The following is a 21151-nucleotide window of genomic DNA, read 5'->3' as shown; positions in this document are numbered from 1 at the left end:
ACGGGGCCGAGCAGTACAACTTACGGTCAAGACCGGTCGGAGCCGATAAGGAAGACGGCAGATTCCAAGATCATTGTACAACTTCTGTGAAAAGTTGAGGACACGGAATGAATGGCTATTCAGTCTTAGGTATGTTAAACAGAGCGTCGTGCGGCTGAGACGTTGTTGGTGGATCGGAGAGACCTTCTGAGGTGGCCATATGAGTAGATGCCTTTGCCTTGTGAAGCAAGGACTTAAACAGAGATGGTCGAAATAGTCCAGTGAAAGCTGGTCTGTCAGGGAGAAGATCGTCATCATCGGAAAACTCCATATCTCTTGGGGCCTCCTCATCCTCCAGGGAAGAGTCCTCAGCTTGTGCAGACTCCAACTGAGGCGAATAGCGATCTGCCGGGTCATCGGAAAGAGAGCCCCGAGGAGCTGGAGGAGGTGGTGGAGGCGGAGGTGGAGGAGGAGGAAGAGGAGGGGCACGAACAGCCATAGAAACCGGCCTGTACAATATAGGTTGGTGTGCACTAGCTGCCAGAGTCTTGGATACAGTTTGAGAAATGATATTCTCAATGTCACAAGCTAGCATGACATGTGAAGTTCCCCCCGGGCGGCGCCCCGCAACTGTGGGGGTGTAAGTAGCCTCTGGAGGAGGGCGCTGAGCAGGTGGTTTAGTCTGAGACAAATCCACCGGAACTGCAGTGTCGTACGAGACGGCGGTAGAAGGATGTACTACTGCAGGTAACGGAGATTCAATCACCAGAGAGAGACCCTGGTACACAGAAGGCATGATCCCTGAATGGGGAACAGAATGCACCAGTGCCGGCAGATGGCATGATTGCAGGTGAGGCAGTCAACTGAGCCTGTCGTTGAGCCCGATCAAATTGGCGTTCGAGCGCCTTATGGTGTCTGTCGGCATCCTTGGTGGCGGCCGCAGAAGATGTCCAACTTCTCGTTGAGATGGCCGGAGCGGTGGCATCGCTGGTCTTATTCCGCTTTTTTGACTTTTTTCTTACAGGACCTGGAGAAGCTGGAGCCTCAGAAGGACCAGAACTATGCTCCAAATTGGAGGAAAGCTCGCAGTCAGACATGTTGGTGATGCTGAAGACATGAGGAGAACAAGGGTAAGTATGCATTGTTGCATTGATAATTAGATATGCCTCATTAATTATTCATGTAATTTTCTTTTCTTTTTTTTAGTGATAATATATACATATAGATATATATCTGTGATATAAATTTTTAGATCACAAGAGGCTGTTTGTTGACCGGAAAACTCTCCCCCCCTTTTTTATTTTTTTTTATTTTACTTTATTTATTTGTTTGCACAGAAAGATTCAAAGAAACCTCTGGCAAGAATTAACATATGCCAGCCAGGCATGAGTCAAGCGGGGCTGCATCCATAATGACTATGAAGGGTAAAAACCCAAAATCAATATCCTGCAGTTTGCCTTGCTAACAGCAGAGGGCGGCAGAGTAATCACCTTATTAACGTGCTACTGGGAAGCAGGCTCCTAGCACTTTAACAGCAGGTTACCTCCAGCCACGGACGTTGTGCTGGCAGGTACCTTCAGCAGCCCCCAGCTCGCCACGGTAGAGCTGTAAGGGGCATGAAAAAAGGCGCAGGGAGCCCCTGCATGGCTGCGACGCTGTTGCCGGTCAGAATCAGCGTCGGAAGGCAAACAGCGGCTGCGCAGCTCCTTCCCGGTTAAAACTAAGCTACAGGCTTTCTGCGCATGCGCAAGCCTGTTACCGGGCAGAAAATCAGCCAGAAGAAGGAGAAACGTGGTCCGCCATTATGGCGACATCGTTTCACAGGCATGGGAGCGAAATCGCCGGCATCGGCTTCAGCGGCGATTCGCTCCCTCCCCCACAGCGCAATAGGTGTGTAATTGCTCAAAAGCAGCCCTCGCGCCAGAAATAGATGATCTGGAAGAGTTTACCCCTGAGAGCAGGGCAGGGACTCTAAAGCGGCAAGAAACCTTTTAAAAATACTTGAGTTTGCCGCTGAGAGCAGGGCAGGGACTCATTAGCCGCCCCAGTTATATAATTAACCATAATCAAAGAAGGCACCCTGGCAATGCAGAGCTTCTTATTAAGGGGGAAATTAGGTATGGCCAGACAAAATAAAGGCCATAGGACTTACCCAGCCGTTGCCAATGAGAAACGGAAGGAAAAAATATTTAAATTTATAATCCAAATTGAAGGTATCCAAATCAAATCCAAATACAATGTCAAAACCAGTCCAAGGTCAAAAGGAGAATCCAAAAGCAAAGAAATTATTCAAAAGTTCAGACACCAGAGAGAAACAGAAAAACACGTCTGATTAACTGACCGAGTGAATAAAATCTGACTCTCTGATGTACAAAGGAGGCGTGGCTACAAAATTTAAAGACACCTACACTCAGCACTGACTACTGAATTGATGAATAACCCTCGCTTTTGGATTCTCCAAGCAGCACGCTGGAGAATAAGGTATATATAAGTAGATTTAAGGGAACAGTATTAATATTAATTGTGGAAGATCAATTAAAGGATTTTAATGTAAGAAGTGAATGATGATGATGTATATTGCTTATAGTAAAACAGAATAGCAGATGAAATATGAAATGGTAATTGGGGTTAATTATGAGGATAAGTTAAATTAAGAGACAAAATTGAAACGTTAAAAAGTGGGGTGGGGATTTTCAAAATATGCTGTAAATGAAGAAATAAGATAATTGATGTTATTGTAAGAAATTAGGAGTTAAAGGGCGGATTACGGTTGATGTATTATGTATTAAGAGATTAAGATAAAGAAATATGGAAAAAAGAATATTATGGCCAAAATTGGAAATATGTAAAATGTATTTGGCAGAAATCTAGATGTAAGGAGAATAAAAAAAAATCAACTCATATGACCTCCAGACAGCTGATGCTTGCAAGGTCACAAAAATGATGATTTTATGATTGCCTGGTGAGTGACCAGTTGGGAGGTGGGAGTTTCAAATTAAATGCTGCAGTTCAGCCTGGACAAACAAACACTAAACTTGACCTATTTTGTAAGCGCTTCATTTAATGTATTAAGCTTTAAATTGAAAACTGGTTTCCCTCAATCATGAAGTCTTATTTCTCCTGGTGATTTTCAATATTTCAGAAGTTAGTTTGGACTAAAAAAATCAATTTGGGATTTGCCTTTAGTTTTTAGAACAAGACGACAAAGTTTTGGATTTTTCAATTTTCTTTTGTGTGATTATGCAGTTTTTTAATAAAACACATTTCTATAAATGGAATTATTAAAATATTGTTATAATCCTTACTAGCAAAGTTTGATATAATTAATGTGGATTGTAAACAAATAAAATATAAAATAGAAATTAAAGATAAAGAAGGGCATTCTATAAATACTTATGTTTTAAGTCCTCTGTTTTTATTGAAAGAAAAAAAATACAGGAAGAAATTTCTTGTGAGCGTTGATTTAGTATTAAAAGCTAAAAACCGAAATATAATTGTTTTAAAAGAAATATTTATTGAAATTTGAGAAAAAGAAAGGTTTCAGTTTTACCAGATATAAACCAGGCAAAGGTTAAATGAGAATATGTGACCTTAAATTTCCAGAGACTGAGGTTTGAACTACAATTTATCCCAAAGGGTTGTTGATTTTCGTATCAGAAATGTTTTACAATGAGATGGGGCACATACCCCCCTCCCGAAATAAATGAGGAAGTAAATCTTGGCAGAGGTTTATGAATAATGATTATTTTGTTGAGGTAGTAAACATTTGAGCAGAATATTAATTTTGATTATTGGTATTAATTGGGTTTAAAAAGTGAGGTTTAAGAATGTAAAGATATTTAATTGAGATTATGATATTTTGCTATGATGAACAGAATATAGAGAAAATAATCATTTTCTCTTGGGATTACTTCAGTGATGCACCACAATACACAGAGATGAAAGAAATGTAAAAATTACTAACAGAGTGTATTTTGAAAAATGATGAAGATGCTAAAATTTTGGTCAAGACTAGGTTTATTTTATAATAAACTAGGTATGTTTATAATCTTGTTTAATAATAAGTATTTTTGAATGAATGACTGGATAATTAATTTGTTTAAAATTATAGAAATTGTGTAAACTTCTTTTGCTAAAGATTGAGGAAACTTGATAAAGGCACCAATTGCAGTTTGATGCTCAGAATTTTGACCAAAGGAATCTTGTTGAACTACCACCATGAACTTGGCCAGGGGAAACCCAGCTTCACCAACTGTTTCATGAGTAGAGAATTTTTTCCAGTAGGAATCTGTAAAAGCTATGGATTAACTCTCATTAAAGAGCCCCAAAGGTATATTATGGTATGACTATAATTGAAGAACAAAAAGCACAAAGCAGAAATAAATGGGACAAGTCATTTATAAAGGAATATAAGCAATATTTTCTCAAATTCTGTATCAGAAGCAATTTGCTAATCTTTTTATTATTAATTCAATTTTAGTAATGTACCATAAAGTTGCCAAAAATTACAAGTAATCTCAGAATATTTAAGACTGAAATTCCACAAGAATAACCTAGAGCGCTAAAATGTTTTTTACAAGAATTCCTGCCAAATGCCTCCACAAAATCACTGACATTGATATCTAAGAAATAATGGAATCTAAGGGATCATGTAACTCAGCGATTCTCAACCTTCCTAATGCCGCGATCCTTTAATACAGTTCCTCATGTTGTGGTGACCCCCAACCATAAAATTATTCCTAAAACCATTGAAAATATGTGTTTTCTGATGGTGTTAGGCAACCCCTGTGAAAGAGTTGTTTGACCCCCAAAGGGGTTGCGACCCACAGGTTAAGAACCACTGATGTAACTAATTAAACCTCAACCAAACGAGACAGTTATAACAAAGGCGATCAGGATGTGGTCTAAAATTGAAAAATATCCATGGTCCAGAAAGAAGATGGGAAAAAGGCATTTTCACAATCTCACCTTAATGATAGCAGTAGGTTCTATTCAATTAAGATGTTTGGCAAAACAAAAAGGATAATATGGAAGACTCCACATGTTATGCAGTTCATAATTAATTCATGAAATATATACTCTACATTTTAAAAATAGGAATAGTGATTATATTCCTCATCTCAGAGCATCTTTTATCATTACAATCTAACTGCTCAGCTACAATATACAGCATAATTGCTATAATTACTATACATTCTAGTATCAGTGTTGTTCAGCTTTCTACTAAACAGCTTCTAAGTTTTACAACTTATCTCTGCTTTTATATAGTTTATAATTAGTCCTAAGAAATTCTTTAAGATATTGCTTTCATTTTGATTTCAATGTACTTTTGCTAGTGATTTAAAAATCCATTCTAACTCTTTACAGCCATTGATGTTTCATTAAAAGCATGTTACACATTACCATATTTTTTCTATTCTAAAGACTAGAGAGATCTCATAGCTAACCTATTATTTTTATAGAATTATATATTACAATTTAATCTTGAGTCTAGAAGTCTTATAGTGCATTCAGAAAGTATTCAGACCCCATTCACTTTTATCAATTTTGTTATGCTGTAGCCTGATTCTACAGTTGTTGAAATTCATTTTCTCATTAATCTATAAGTACCCCATAATGACAAAGTGAAAACAAAATTTTAGAAATGTCTATACATTTATTAAAAAGAAAAAAAACCTGAAATATTACATTGGCATAAGTATTCAGACCCTTCACTCAGTACTTTGTTGGCATCAATTACAGCCTCTTTGGGTATGATGCAACAAGCTTTATACACCTGGATTAGGGGATTTTCTGCTATTTTTCCTTGCAAATCCTCTCAAGCTCAGTCAGGTTGGATGGCGACAATCAGTAGGCAGCCATTTTCAGGTTCCCTTCACAGATGTTCGAGGGTTCAAGTCAGGCCTCTGGCTGGGCCACTCTAGGACATTCACAGAGCTATCCTTAAGCCACTCCTGTGTTGTCTTGGCTGTGTGCTTAGGATCGTTGTCATGTTGGAAAGTGAACCTTCGGCCCAGTCTGAGGTCCTGAGTTCTGTGGAACAGGTTTTCATTGAGGACATTCCTGTACTTTGCTCCATTCAGCTTTCTCTCAATGCTGATCAGTCTCCCAATCCATGCTCTGAAAAACAGCCCCATAGCATGATGCTGCCACCACGCTTCACTGTTGGGATGGTATTGGACAGGTGATGAACGGTGCCTGGTTTCTTCCAGACATAATGTTTAGAATTGAGGCCAAACAATTCAATCTTGGTTTCATTGGACCAGAGATTATTGTTCCTCACAGATTCCTGAGAATCCTTTAGGTGCCTTTTTTTTTTGCAAACTCCAAGTGAGTTCTCATGTGTTCTCCAAGTGAGTTCTCACTGAGGAGAGGCTTCCGTCTAGTCACTCTGCCATAAAGTCCAAATCAATGGAATATTGCAGTGATGGTTGTACTTTTGGATGTCTGTCCCATCTCCACACAGGATCTCTGGAGCTCAATCAGAGTGACCATCGGGTTCTTGGTCATCTCACTTACTTGCTTCTCCCGATTGCTCTGTTTGACCGGACCACCAGCTCTTGGAAGAGTCCGGGTTGTGCCAAACTTCTTCCATTTGAGAATTATGGAGGCTACTGTGCTCTTAGGAACCTTCAGTACTGCAGAAATTTTATTGTAGTCTTCCCCAGATCTGTGTCTTGCAATAATCCTCGCGTTGGTTGATGATCTCTGGAGGGCTCGGGACAGGGGTTGTTCCTCTGTCCTGGTCCTATTAGACCTCTCAGCAGCTTTTGATACCATCGGCCATGGTATCATGCTGCACTGGTTGGAAGAGTTGGGGGTGGGGGGCACTGTGTTGCGGTGGTTCTCCTCCTTTCTCTCCGACCGGTCGCAGTCTGTGTTGGCAGGGGAGCAGAGGTCGATCCCGAGGCCTTATATGTGGGGTGCCACAAGGATCGGTCCTCTCGCCCCTTCTGTTCAACATTTATGTGAAGCCACTGGGTGAGATCATCCGTGGTTTTGGGGTGAAGTACCATCAGTACGCTGATGATACTCAGCTGTACATCTCCACCCTGGACCACCCCAATGATGCCCTTGAAGTGATGTCCCGGTGCCTGGAGGCCGTGTGGATCTGGATGGGGAGAAACAGACTCAGGCTCAACCCATCCAAGACTGAGTGGCTGTGGTTTCCGGCGTCCCGATATAGTCAGTTGGTGCCATCACTGACTATTGGGGGCGAGTCATTGGCTCCCACGGAGAGGGCTCGCAACTTGGGTGTCCTCCTGAATTCACAGCTGTCTTTAGAAGAGCATTTGATAGCTGTGGCCGGGAGGACTTTTTAGCAGGTCCGCCTGATTCGCAGTTGCGTCCCTTTCTGGATCGGGACTCCTTACGCACAGTCACTCATGCCCTCGTCACTTCCCGCCTGGACTACTGTAATGCTCTCTACATGGGGCTCCCCTTGAGGAGCACCCGGAGGCTCCAACTGGTTCAGAGTGCGCCCGTGTGGGTGGTTATGGGAGCGACGTGGCGATCCCATGTAACACCTCTCCTGTGCGAGCTGCACTGGCTCCGGGTGGTCTTCTGGGTGCGCTTCAAGGTTTTGGTTACCACCTTTAGAGCGCTCCATGGCTTAGGACCTGGTTACTTACGGGACCGCCTTCTGCCACCAGTAGCCTCTCACCGGCCAGTACGCTCACAGGGAGGGGCTCCTCAGGGTGCCATCGGCCAAACAGTGTCGACTGGTGGCCCCCAGGGGGAAAGCCTTCTCTGTGGGGGCACCTGCCATCTGGAATGAGCTCCCCCCGGAGATACGGACGATCCCGGATTTACGCACCTTCCGCTGTGCCCTCAAGACCTTTTTATTTCAGCAGTCTGGCCTGGCCTAACTTCCCTTTTAAATTGTAAATTTGTTTTAAAATATTAGGGGTATTTTAATTTGTTTTGGGCCAAATTATCTAATGGGTTTTTATATTGTCTTTTAAATTTTGTAGTTTGTGTGTTTTATCTTTTGGCTGTTCACCGCCCTGAGTCCTTCGGGAGTAGGGCGGTATATAAATCCAATAAAATAAATAAAATAAAATAAAATAAATAAATCCTGTCTCTGAACTCTGCAGGCAGTTCCTTTGACCTCATGGCTTTTGCTCTGCTACAGTATGCATTGTCAGCTGTAAGGCCTTTTATAGAGAGGTGTGTGTCTTTCCAAATCATGTCCAATCAATTTAATTTACCACAGGTTGATTCCAATCAAGGTTTAGAAACATGTCAGCAACAATCAAGAGAAATGGGAGGCACATGTTGCAAAGGGTCTGAATACTTACGCCAATGTGATATTTCAGTTTTTTAAAAAAATATAAATTTACAGACATTTTTAAACTTCTGTTTTCACTTTTGTCATTATGGGGTACTGAGTGTAGATTAATGAGGAAAAAAGGAATTTCAACAACTGTAGAATCAGCCTGCAACATAACAAAATTGACAAAAGTGAAGGGGGATTCTATTTAGTTTTTGCTGTTGGAAAGATATAGTCTGGGAAAACTCAAAGCAAAGAAGAGGTTATATGTGCACAATATACACAAACTAGAAAACTATGTTTTAACTTAAGAGTGCTTTATAAACCTGTTTCATATAGCTAATTTAATATCAAGAACAGTACAAATTCAAAACATGAATCTGGATAAGCATGTTGTGCTAACAGACATTTCTAGTTGTGAAGGCTAAATACTTGATTTTCAAGGAATATAGTCATCTATTTTAATATTCTGTTATAATTCATGTAGCATCTATATTACCACATGCTTCTTTGAACTAATAGACTGCCTCCCATTTAGTTATGTTGTTATATCAACAATATAAGATAATAGAGAAAGATTCTAAGAAAAAAAAAACCTAAAGAGAATATTGAGGTAATAGACCTTAATGATCAAAATAAGTCTGTTGTACATTAGTGCATATCATAAAATAAGATTGTGTAAATTTAGTACAAATGTTAAATAAAACTGTAATAAGTCCCTTAAAACACATTAATTTAAAGCCCCCGTTTATGTATTATATGAAGTGATACGTTTCCACAATCACCATATGAATGGAAGGAGTTCTGTCTAAATAGTGGTATTAATTTACTTCTCTCTACATCACATGTTATTAGATAAATAAATCACAGCATATCAGAAGGGCCTTAAGTAGAACAATTATTTTGGTCAATCATATATTTTTACAGTATATTCATTTAACAATGAAAAATATACTCAATTACCCTGCTGCACACAATATGCATGTTCATCTTCAACTTGTTAGCCACCATTCTTTCCCTCCAAAGGGTAGTGTGAATGAAACACCATGGAATCAAGGAACAGATTATTAGGGGTCCTTGGTGTTCTCTGAGTTTTCTTGTAGATGTTTCATTACCCAAACAAGTTAACACATCAGTGCTAGTAAGTTTGGATAATAAAACATCTGTAAGAAAACAAGCAAGCTCAGAGAACACCAAGGACCCCTCATTTCAACCCTGAGCTACAAATATTCTCCTTTATTGGAACAGATTATTATTTAAAAAATAATAAAAAAAAAACCTCTGCCTGCATATCTATCAACTCCAGAATTCAATAAGCAAGAATATTATATGAGAAGCAGCAAATCAGATTGCCAAAAAGGCAAATTAGCACTAGATTAAAAAAAAAAAAGTGCTTCGCAAATGGAATTGATTTTATTTATTTATTTATTTATTTATTAATCAAATTTCTATACCGCCCTACTCCCGAAGGACTCAGGGCGGTGAACAGCCAAGATAAAATACAGACAATACAAATATTAAAAATCCCTTAAAATTATTAAATATTTCGGCCGAAACACAGATTAAAACACCCAATTTATAAAATCACAAATTAAAAAATTTAAAATTTAAGAATTTAAAAGAGGGGAGTTAGGCCAGGCCAGCTTGCTGAAATAGAAAAGTTTTGAGAGCACGGCGAAACGTGCGCAGGTCCGGCACGTTAAATCAACAGAACAATGAACTATTTCTATATATGCTAACCATCTCTCACAAATTTAACTTTATACATGCTATTTAACCCTACTGGATAGAAGAAAGGGCACATTTGCACACTAGGGCAATAGGACTGGGTGTTTTGTTAATATGATTTATTGGGTTAGGGATTTTCTGTCTTCACTGTGAGTTGTATTGTGTTGGGGGGGTGCACTGAGGGAGCTCAACCAATCTCATTGTACATATGTTGTGCACCGACAATAAATAAATTGAAATTGAAATTTTATATGTTTACAGATGTAGGACCTTTCAAATCAGGGAGCAAATCCATTTCTGTGAGAAAACTATAAACTAAAATTTACTATAACCAAGAATATACCTGTGTGCCTGTTTCACTGCTCCTATTTATAGGTAGACTTCACTTAGCAACCATTTGAAGTTATGGCAGACCTCCTGAGAGCTAATTATGACTTCCTTTTAAAATTGCAGTCATGTGATTGCATTTTGGGCAGTTGGCAAGTTGCTTGCATTTACAGCCACATCCCATGGTCACATAACCACCATTTTGAGTGATTTTTCCCAGTTTCCAGCACTTTTGGTTTCTGGGGAAAAAAACACCCATTGGGGAAAATGGGTCTATTTTACAATCACTGCAAAAAAGGTCAGAAAAACCGACAAGGTCATGTGGTGAACCGCTTAGCAACCACAACTTACAACCATAATTCTGGATTCAATTATGGTCGTAAGTCGAGAACTACCTGTATTATTACTCAGATCTTGCAAGATGCACAGAAAAGCAGGAGCAGTGGTTCAGTAGATGTTCATAATAACATCTCCAATAACTTTTCAATTATTGCATATACACCTAAATGTGTAAGCTAATATTTATCAGAAATCTGCAGGATTTCTAATATGTGGTAAAATTGCCTAGCTAGTTTATTTTTTAGTATAGATTTGTAATTTATTTAGGGAGGCTAATTCATGATTTTTAAATGAGACATGACAAAAAAAAGTTTTAAAGTGAATTGTTTTTATTGTATTGTATTACTGTATATTATATTATAATACAATAAAAACAATTCACTTTAAAACCTTTTTTTGCCATGCCTCATTTAAAAATCATGAATATACATATTTATTGTATTTATTATATTATATACCATGTTTCCCTGAAAATAAGACCGTCTTATATTTTTTTGAACCCTGAAATAAGCGCTTGGCCTTATTGCCATGCACTTAAAAGCCCGATTGGGCTTATTATCAGGGGATGTTTTATTTTGGGGAAAACAGGATATGTGTGTGTGTGTGTGTGTGTGTGAGAGAGAGAGAGAGAGAGAGATACAAAATAATGTAATTTTATAATTTAAAATGTGTGTATAATCAGAGATCTTACATAATAAATCTCTTAATTATATAATTATTAATTATTCTAGACAACCCCTGTCCTATTGGGTCATCATTTCAGAGATCATTTTCTTACCTAAAGAGAGAGACAAAATGAGCACAAGTGGGCAACAAAACAGTGAGCTTCCTTGAGGGAAACTGGTGGAAATCAGAAATCTTCCTTCTCTTCCTTTTCCTTTCGTGTCATAATCTCCCTCCCTCGAACTCCTGTCAGTTTCCCCATTTACTTTGCTTCTAGAAAGCTTGCAGGAGAAAGTCAGTGGGGAAGCCAGCAGTTGCATGTTTAAGGCCAGCTGGAAGCTAAGTGGCTACAACAAGGGGATGGGTATCAGGAATGGTATGTCAGGTGCATAAGAGGCACTGTCTGCATTGGGAAGGGTATGTGGGTGTGTTTCATAAATGTCCCATGGGTTGTAGAGGGTGCACAGTAGGTAGCGTACCATTAAGGATGCCTGGGAATGTATGAGAGGTATTGTGCAAGTTGCACAGGGCATGTGGTATGGGTTAAAAAGATGGCAAGGGTATGTGAGAAATGTCACAGGCAGATCAAGGATGACCCATGGGGAGAAAGGGAGCCCAAGAAGTGTTGCATGGTTGGGCAAGATCTGTGGGGGCACTATGGGTCAGGAAAGGTGCTTAGGAGAAAGGTGCAAGAGATGCTGCATAGATTAGGGAAGGCACATGGGAAGACGTGTGGCTTGGAGCAGCACAAGTCAGGGCAGTACACAGGGATAGTGTATGGGCTGAGAAGAAGGTATGTGTGTTTGAGGTTCCTCCCTCCCTCTTCCTCCCCACTTTCCATAAGGTAGTAAGTGGCTGATGCTGGTTAAGGGAGGGAGCAAGGCAGTGATGGTTGCCCCCGGTTCGCACTGGTTCTATAGAACTGGTAGTAAAACCGGCAGGAGGCTCCGCCCACCAACCCTGACATCATCAGAACGCTTCTGTGCATATGCAGAAGAGCGCACGCGGTCCCATTGTGAACCGATAGTAAAGGTAAGTAGAACCCACCCCTGGAGCAAGGGATTGCGAGACTGGCTGGGAAATTCATAGAATGTTGAAAATGAAAATCACACATCAAAAGCAGCAGGCAGTCACTGAAGCAGCCACAACTTCCTCAAATTCATTCCTTCTAGAGCAGGGATGTCAAATCCAATCGGGTCGCAGGCTGGATTGTGACATATCGCAATGGTTTTTTTGCCTTTGCAAAACTGGGGTGACCATGGCCTTCGCGGGCCAGGCCACCAGTTTTGACAGGCCTGCTCTAGAGTCAGAGTTCCCAGATTTTGGATGCATTCTGTAAATTCACCTATTTGAGGCAATTTGGTTCAAAAACTGTTGCCCTGAGATGCACCCCAGGATAAAGATCATGACACGAGTTTTAGTATTATATAGTCATTACTTGAGATGAATGATAAGATAAATAAATATAGGGTGAAACCCATATTGCTAGTTAGTATATGGCCAACAAAAGTGGATATCATCTACACACATTCTTCTACCTGAACTCTTTTAAAACAAAAATCATGAATTTCATGAAATTTAGCTTTAATTGTAGAAAATATATTTGGACACATATACACACAGATGCCCATTAATAAAGAATTCAGTCAAGATCAAGATATATACCAAGATAACAGATTTTCTCACCAAATACTAAATTTGTTTTGTTTATTCATAGTTTCTTATAGAAATGATTTCATACATAAAGCAAAATTTTGTTTTAAATGATACTATGGAAATACTTTATTTACCAAGAAAAATCTAGAAGTTGGACTTTGGCAGTACAATTAATCCAAAGGACATTACATTGGTAAATCACTGAAATTTGGAACTTAATGATTATCCTTTCCCAAAGTACAAATTAATAATTGCTAAAGACAACCAGATAGTAAAAATACTGCTTTAAGTTACATCTATTTTATTGTTCCAATTCTAACACATAAAGAGATAGAAATGTCAAAAATATACTTAGACATACACTAAGTACATTGTGAAGTGAAACTTAAAAAATCCCTTTGAAGTAAGAAAAGCATTTTAGTGAAACATATTTTGTCACAAATAAGCAAGAAACCTAGCCACTGGAAATACCCCCCCCCCCATCTGTTTAACAGTTAGCCATTATTGTAATGCAGGTAGTTCTTGAGTTATGACCACAATTGAACCCAAAATTTATGTTGCTAAGTGAAACATTTGTTAAGTGAGTTTGCCCCATTTTACGACTTTTCTTGCCACAGTTAAGTGAATCATTGCATTTATTAAGTTAGTTAAGTGAATCTGGACTCCCCATTGATTTTGCTTATCAGGTCGCAAAAGCTGATCACGTAACCCCAGGACACTGCAACAGTCGCAAATACGAACCAGTTGCCAAGCATTTGCATTTTGATTATGTGACCATTGTGATGCTATAACTGTCATAAATGTGAAAAACAGTTGTCACTTTTTTCAGAGCTGTTGTAATTTTGAACAGTCACTAAATGAACTGTTGTAAATTGAGGACTACCTGTAGTTAGGTATGTTAATGAGGATTAGTGAAGCTGATATGAAATTTCTGCTTTTTTCCAATATAAAACCATATGCATTAAAAGTACCTAAATGGATATTCTATATGGTTAATATTCTTACCACAAACATAGGGTTTAGCTATCTTAATTTCCTCAATTACATATTAAAAATGTGTAATTTGATTAGCAGAACAAAAATGAGTACATCTGCAACATTGCCTTTTTTGGCAGAAGATACCTAGACAGAATGACTTTATGAGGATACGAAAAAGGAAGAATTTATTAATGTTATGCATTTCTGTAACTAAGACATTTTAGAAGTTAAATGATGTTGCAAACAGAACCCAACACTCTAAAGCAATAAAAGAAATCAGAGGGGAAACAAGTATTGATGTTTATTGCACTTACTGCAGATACTATCTTAATTTCATATAAAATTCTGAAACTGGAATTTTAAAGCTTAATACCCTGTTTTCCCCAAAATAAGACATCCCCTGATAATAAGCCCAACTGGGCTTTTGAGCGCATGGCAATAAGGCCAAGCGCTTATTTCAGGATTCAAAAAAATATAAGACAGGGTCTTATTTTTGGGGAAACACGGTATCAAAACTTGAAACATCTAACTTTGCTTTGTGGATAACAAAAATAGGTATCAACTTCCTAGAAGAGTCTACAAAATTATGTACACTTAACTGCCCTGCAGAGTTAATTGTTCTGCCAAGCCTAGTAATCCCTATCTTTTATTTAATTATTATATTAAACGTTATTTCTTACCCTAATTTTGTCCACAAAATTCTACAAGGTTCTGAATTCAGGTGCAAAAAGGCATTTAAGATCACCTGCATATACAACACTTGTCTATCATTCCTTAAATGAAGCATGTATTTTCTTGCAATTATATCACAAGTGTAAAATGCATTTGGTTTAAGGAGCTGCAGAAAGATGTTATGTGCTCACACTCATGCACTCCAAATCAGTTTTTTACCTTTGAATCTGTAGCCCTAGTTTTAGACTGTTAATATAGAAAACTCAAGGAAGCATGGTCAATTTTTAGCAAACGAAAATTGTCACGCAATGGACAATAATGTTGTATAACAAATATAAAAGAACCATATAATCATAGTATCCACCCAACCACTTCAAGCATACAAAGTTTGCATGCTCTGGAGTCCTTTGTCAAAGGAGCTTGGAAACACATCTCTATAACAGTGTCTGTCCTCTGGAGTGAGGTTCCCCCAAAACCCAAATTGCCCTCACAATTTTTCAAAAGAGCAGTGACGCCCTGGCTCTTCACCTAGGCCTTTGGAGAAGAGAATGAAACTCCTTGCTTTATTCCATTGGATCTGTCACTCTTGCCATCTTTTATTGATTTTATTGTAATTTCTTGGCTGTTGTGAGCCACCTTGAGTCAATGGGAATTGGGCAGCATACAAGTTTAATAAATTACTATTATATTTATAATGCTAAAGACCATTTGGATGAGACTTGCTAATGGCAGATATAACACTGTACTCTCAACCAGCAGTTTGTACAAATAAAAAAAATCCATTATTTACAGTTATACCCTGAAAGTTTAATTAAACCAGCTGGAATTTGCCATAATTTAACAAAGCAAACTCAAACTGTTCTGGATAGCCTATATTTCACTGAAACAAAACCCAACACAGATTCAAGGATGTTGGCCATAGAAACAAGCAGAGGAACAAACCTGAAAAACGCTGTGCAACGCACTATTATGACAGCAAAGAAACACTGAAAATGTAATTCTTTGCTATTATATTTATTATTTATTTCTTAGCTTTATGTGTCGCCCATCTTCTCTAGAGGTGACTCTATTATATAGAGGTCATAATAAAGTCCTGTAACAACACTCAGACAAATATGACATAGGAGATAGTGGCTCCTAAAGCCCTTATCTCCTTTTGCTGTCTCTAATTCACCTGAAATATTTCCAACTCACCTATAAAGCTCAAAATCTCCTTCCTACCAAGCATCTTTTGCTGTTTAGACTGTAGAGGTCTCTCATAATCATAAGTCACATGGTGGTCATATAATCAATGCCCATCTCCTTCCTCTTACAAACATGGTTGGGAGAGGTATGGTCCACAATCAATTTAAAATTAATGCTTTTTACTTGTCATTTCCCTTGGACTACCACCAGATATTTAAAAGCAATCTTTTGGCAATCTGGTAAATAAAATGCAAACATAATAGAACATGCAGACTGAACTCTCAGCAATCCTAATACCGCTAGTGATTTAAACCTCACTTCAAATCCCAGCAATATAATCTTCTAAAGTTATGCACTGGAACCTAGTGGTTTGATATATTTATTCAACTGGTTGTACTTCAATATAATCTCTATCAACTACAACTTCTGCAGGTTTCAGAGAGGAAACTTTCCAAACCACACTTCCTACATATAAAGACTGCACCACTGGCTTATCATTCCTTCTGTAAAATACAAGGACTTTGGATAAGTAGTTTTAGTTGCCCAAACCTTAGCCATACTATTTGCAAGTATACAGAAACATGACTATCTGACCAGCAGACTTCATTTTGAACGAAGGATATTCCCATATTTTTCTGACAAGGTGCAAGATTTTAGCATTTGTTTAAGTTCTTCCCAAGTGCTAAATAGATATAATTTGAAAATATTTAAATGTATCTAAAAGTTCTAAATTAAATGAAGGTGATGTTAGTATTGGACACACTAGGAACATATAAATTATAGGTATATTTATTGTCCCCAAACAAAACAACAAACTTTCATCTGCTGGATATTCTCTGCATTAAAAAGTATGTATAATCTATATTATATACAAGAGTCTTCTTCTTCTTCTAAACATAAAATGTTTTCATCCTGCCTTTTTTATTTTTATAAATTATTCAAGGCAGCGAACATATCTAGCATTCCTTCCTTCAAAGTCATTCAGCTATCTTTCATGCCTAAACCGAACCCAGAACTTTCAGTTTCTTGGTATCTAGAACCGCCAGACCAAACTGGTCCTCTATCTTCTATTTATCACTTCAGTAATAATTATGTTCATATGAAGGATTTACATAAGTAAATGAACAACACATACAAATAGTTTCAAAAAGCCCACTTCCAGTTTACAGCACATGTCTTGCCTTAGTCTGTACCAGGGGTGTCAAACTTGCGTCATCATGGCGTCGTCACATGACGTATCGGGATTTCCCCCCCTTCACTAAACTGGGTGTGGATGTGGCCAGCACATCCAGCCCGTGGGCTGGGAGTTTGACAGCCCTAGTCTATACTATAAACTCAATTTTCTATTTAGTGTAGCAGTTGAATTAAGTTTTCATGTAAGGACATTAGCTAATCAGTGTTCATTCTGGTATCTCTTCCACTAGCTTGCTGGAGCTAGTATAACACTGTAATGTAGATATTTATATCAGCCCCAGTCCTTCTGCTCTAACTTCAATTAATTAAGAAGCCAGACTAAATGCCAAAAATTGATATTATATGCAAGATAGCAAGCAGGTTTTTTTTATAGCACTGAAGTCAGCTCATTTAATATAATCAGCCAATATAGGAACCTCCTGCTTAACAAGAACCCCTTAACTAATATTCTGCAAATATCAACTCTACTTTTCCCCTAACTTAAATAGTAACACTGGGATATGGTGGCTTAACAAAACAAGACGTTTTTTTGCACACCAGTAATTTCTAAAGCAACTATTCTTGACATTTCTTTTACAAATGAATTTGTCAGTGTTAAACAGTTATCTTAATATAGGATGATATGATGTAAACAAGTGTTCCACTGAGGACAGGTGAAGGAGAAAAGAAGAATGAAATCAATCATTACTATTTACTACACACATGCTTTACAAGTAGACCTGGAGCTTGCTTATCACAAATACAAATGGCAACTAGCTAATGAGGGAGTAATAGGTATGAATATTCACACAATACTCATTTGAACTCTTATGTTTTTTAGACAAATTGGAACTCATAAACACTAGCTTTATAAGTAACTGTTTTATTCCAATTAACATTATTAATCTGGCATGATTATGATAAGATTCCTGTCACCTAATGCATTGAGAGTAGCTAGTTAGATACGACCGATCATACAAGACTAGAAAAGACTATACAATGATTAGAAAAAAAGAGCCATATGAGATCAACATTTTAAAGAACTATGTTACCAATCAATCAGAAAAAGTCTCTACCTTCACATTGGTTTCTTGGAAGGATCTTCCACCTTGTTTTTATCACATTTTCCAAGATCTGCAGGCCATAATACTGAAAATTGGAGAAGTGAAATATGTGAATATACTGGAGTTAACAACAACTTTCAGGATTCTCATTTGAGCTGACATCATTCACACTTTATTAAGATTATGTTGATCAAAAACAAATCTATCACCCATTTACTAGTTTTTCCCATGCATTTTCCTCATTTTTCCTTTGCTAATCTAAAGCCCTGCTGTTTGGTCATGATCACACCAGAGGGGAGCAAATAAAAAATGTTTTGGGAAGCCAAATTAATTATCTTTAGGGGAGAAAATCAGCAGTCAACAAAAATCATGGCCTAAATGACTGCTTATAGCTTCCAAATATACAGCCAAGTTTAGCAACTTGGATGTTTATGGGCTTTCTGTCATTTGAATTGTTAAGACTAGGGTTTAACATTAAATCCTGTAACACCTTCAGGAAAATGTGCTTCCTAAGAATTAATTGGTGTGTTTCTTAAAGAACAGCAAGACAATTCAAGTTTATTTCAAGGTACAATAATCTCTCCCCTATAACAACCATATCTATAGTTGCAATATTAACTTTTGTATTCAGTCAAAAGTTCACCATTTCCATATATACCTTGAGGTTGTTTTACCTTCCAGGTAAGCCTGCCAACACATGTTTTGAAAGCAATGCATTTGTAGGGAATGAAAATTCTTCAACCCATTTTATTCCTTTTATCTCAGCATAAAAATATTCAATATGACCTCTATTATAACTTGCATAGAAATAAAAATATATTTAAAGAAATAGCACAGGAGAGGAGGAAAAGGGGTCAAAGAGTTGCTGATAGTGAGAAGATGGGAGGCAATACCTGAAAGGCAAAATTAGGCTTCAGTAACAAGATGGCTGGTCAAGATTTGGCCAAGAATAAAAGTTCTTCAATACTGTTAGTGTCTATATAGAATAGGGTAATTTTAATTTCAGCCAGAGGTATCATGTAAGATCATTTTAAATGAATAGCACAATGTAGACTGTCCCAAACTACACTGTGTTTCCTGCAAAAGTTTTTGAGACTTGTTTTTAGCTTTTCCTGCATTTCCACCCTCAAAGTTTATTGTTTAATCTCTTTCAGAACTAATAAGCTATTCTACTTCCAGAAGAAGGTAGTAAAACACTTTAAATTTATAACTGCAATCTCAAGTACTATAGTTATCTATGAATGTTGGGGCACATTATCTATAGCAGTGGACTGTTGCTTGCTGTTTCTTTAGCAGGCCTCTCAGTTTAGAAAAAAGAAAGAAAAAACATAACTACATCTAAAACTGAACAGCAGGTTGCTTTCTTGGCAATCAGAACTGATGCCAAAGAAACAGCAAGCAAATCTCTAGCAATTTGCAAGTCTCTTATTTCTTCTTCCTATTCTACAATGCATGCAACTTCTTTGTACTGCGGCCTAAATCTTAAATGAACAAACATTTCTATAGAACAGTGCTGGCATTCATGAAATAACAGCATCCAGAGCAGCCAAAGCACCAGACATGAACAACAGAGTGTCATGACAAGACTTCACCTGTTACGATGATTCCCTCTAATCAAAATTGTACAGTAGATACCAGTGCAAGTATCTTTCTTGTTTTAATATTAGTTCCACTTCTCTTAAGACTAACTGGTTTCCAACAATAATTTCTGTCTCCGGAGAGGATACCCATCAGGGTAGCTGGTTACAGATCTAGGAGTTTCAGAAACAAGTTTTCAAATATTGACTACCACAGGGATACACAAAAAGCTGAACAGTTTTTACAGCTCAAAAGTATAGCCACCTCATTGCCATCCTGCAGCAAGATCCTAGAGACACAGAATGGCAGGAAGTATTGCTTTCTTCTTACTGATACAGAAAGATGCTTAGAATATCTCATGAATAGACTTTTGTTTCCCAAAATTTCACCCAATCATCTGGGGCAATAAGAGTGCACAGGTATAAGGCTATTATCACACTACTCCATTCCATGGAAGCTGCTTAGCAGTTATGAGTATTTATGCATATAAAGCATGGGTACTTAGCCAAGGCATCCTCTCAAAGCACTCTAACACTAAGGATTTATTTACAAGAAAATTACATTATATTTTCCCGGCTCACATGTTTAATGCAACTTTATTTCAAATTATTCAGAAAAGCCTGTAATACTATATTTTCATGTAGCCTGGATGATGGTACTGGTCTCTTTCACAAATGCATAATTAGTTACATATATGCAAAGCAGGGCAAACAGATAGGCAAGCATGTTTTTCTTTACTTTTGTTATGCAAGTTTTTGCACTTAGTTCTAAAAATTAATAGAACTATGTTTTTTTTTTTGAATAAAAAAACCCCCAATGCCTACAATTGCTATAAAAAGTTCTCAGGACTAACTACAAAAATTTATGCATATAAAATTGCTAGCTGTAAAACATACTCTACTGTGTTTCTCCAGGTCTCAAAAACATTTTCAAAATAAACGATAAAACGTAATTACAAAAGATGGGACAGAAATAGATTGACAAAATAATGTATCATGATCCCCATGGCAGAAATTTTTATGGGTCACTTATTCAATGTACCAACCCATTCCCTCCCACCACCCAAGAAACCAAAACAAGGAAAAAAAGCAATTGATGAACAGAATTCAGTTAAAGGGAATCAAAAGGGTAGACCTTGTGGAGGCCTGCCGTCAAAGCCTAGCTGTGTCAGTTGCACAGGAAGACACCCCTTTTCTTCCTATTACAAGCAATCAACATAATGGAACATTATGATTAATATCAGGTAGTGTTAACAGCTTTAAGAAAAAAAATGACTGCATAAAAGCCAAATGTCATAGTGCATAAATTTAGCACCAAATCATTTGCAATTTATGTAAATTGAAGAATTCTTTACCTGTTGCTTTCTTTCTGTTCCTCTAATCATCTCATTTTTCACAAGACAAATTTGTGTTTTAAAAAATACTGTTGATAAATCAACTTAAACATTAGTAATGTCTGTGAGTATAAAAAGCAAAGTTTACCAGGCAAGCAAACAGGCAAACATGGTTACTTAAATTTAGTACTTTGAGGAAGTTCT

At 37.7% G+C, this 21151-nt stretch overlaps 1 protein-coding gene across 4 annotated transcripts in view; it reads right to left on the bottom strand.

Annotated features, from left to right (window-relative positions):
* Window positions 1-21151, bottom strand: part of XPO1 (exportin 1) — a 75797-nt gene that overhangs the window by 42739 nt on the left and 11907 nt on the right. For all 4 annotated transcript variants that reach the window (XM_070932218.1, XM_070932219.1, XM_070932217.1 and 1 more), the window contains one exon: window positions 18049-18121. In XM_070932218.1, the coding sequence (XP_070788319.1) occupies window positions 18049-18121 (73 nt within the window). The remainder of the gene's footprint in view (window positions 1-18048; window positions 18122-21151) is intronic.

This window comes from Pituophis catenifer, unplaced genomic scaffold, assembly GCF_029215685.1.
Source record: "Pituophis catenifer annectens isolate HBS135680 unplaced genomic scaffold, rPitCat1.0.hap2 SCAF_1, whole genome shotgun sequence".
Lineage (NCBI taxonomy): Eukaryota > Metazoa > Chordata > Lepidosauria > Squamata > Colubridae > Pituophis > Pituophis catenifer.
The sequence above is the reverse complement of the archived record's forward strand: the minus strand, read 5'-3'. Positions and strand labels throughout refer to the sequence as shown.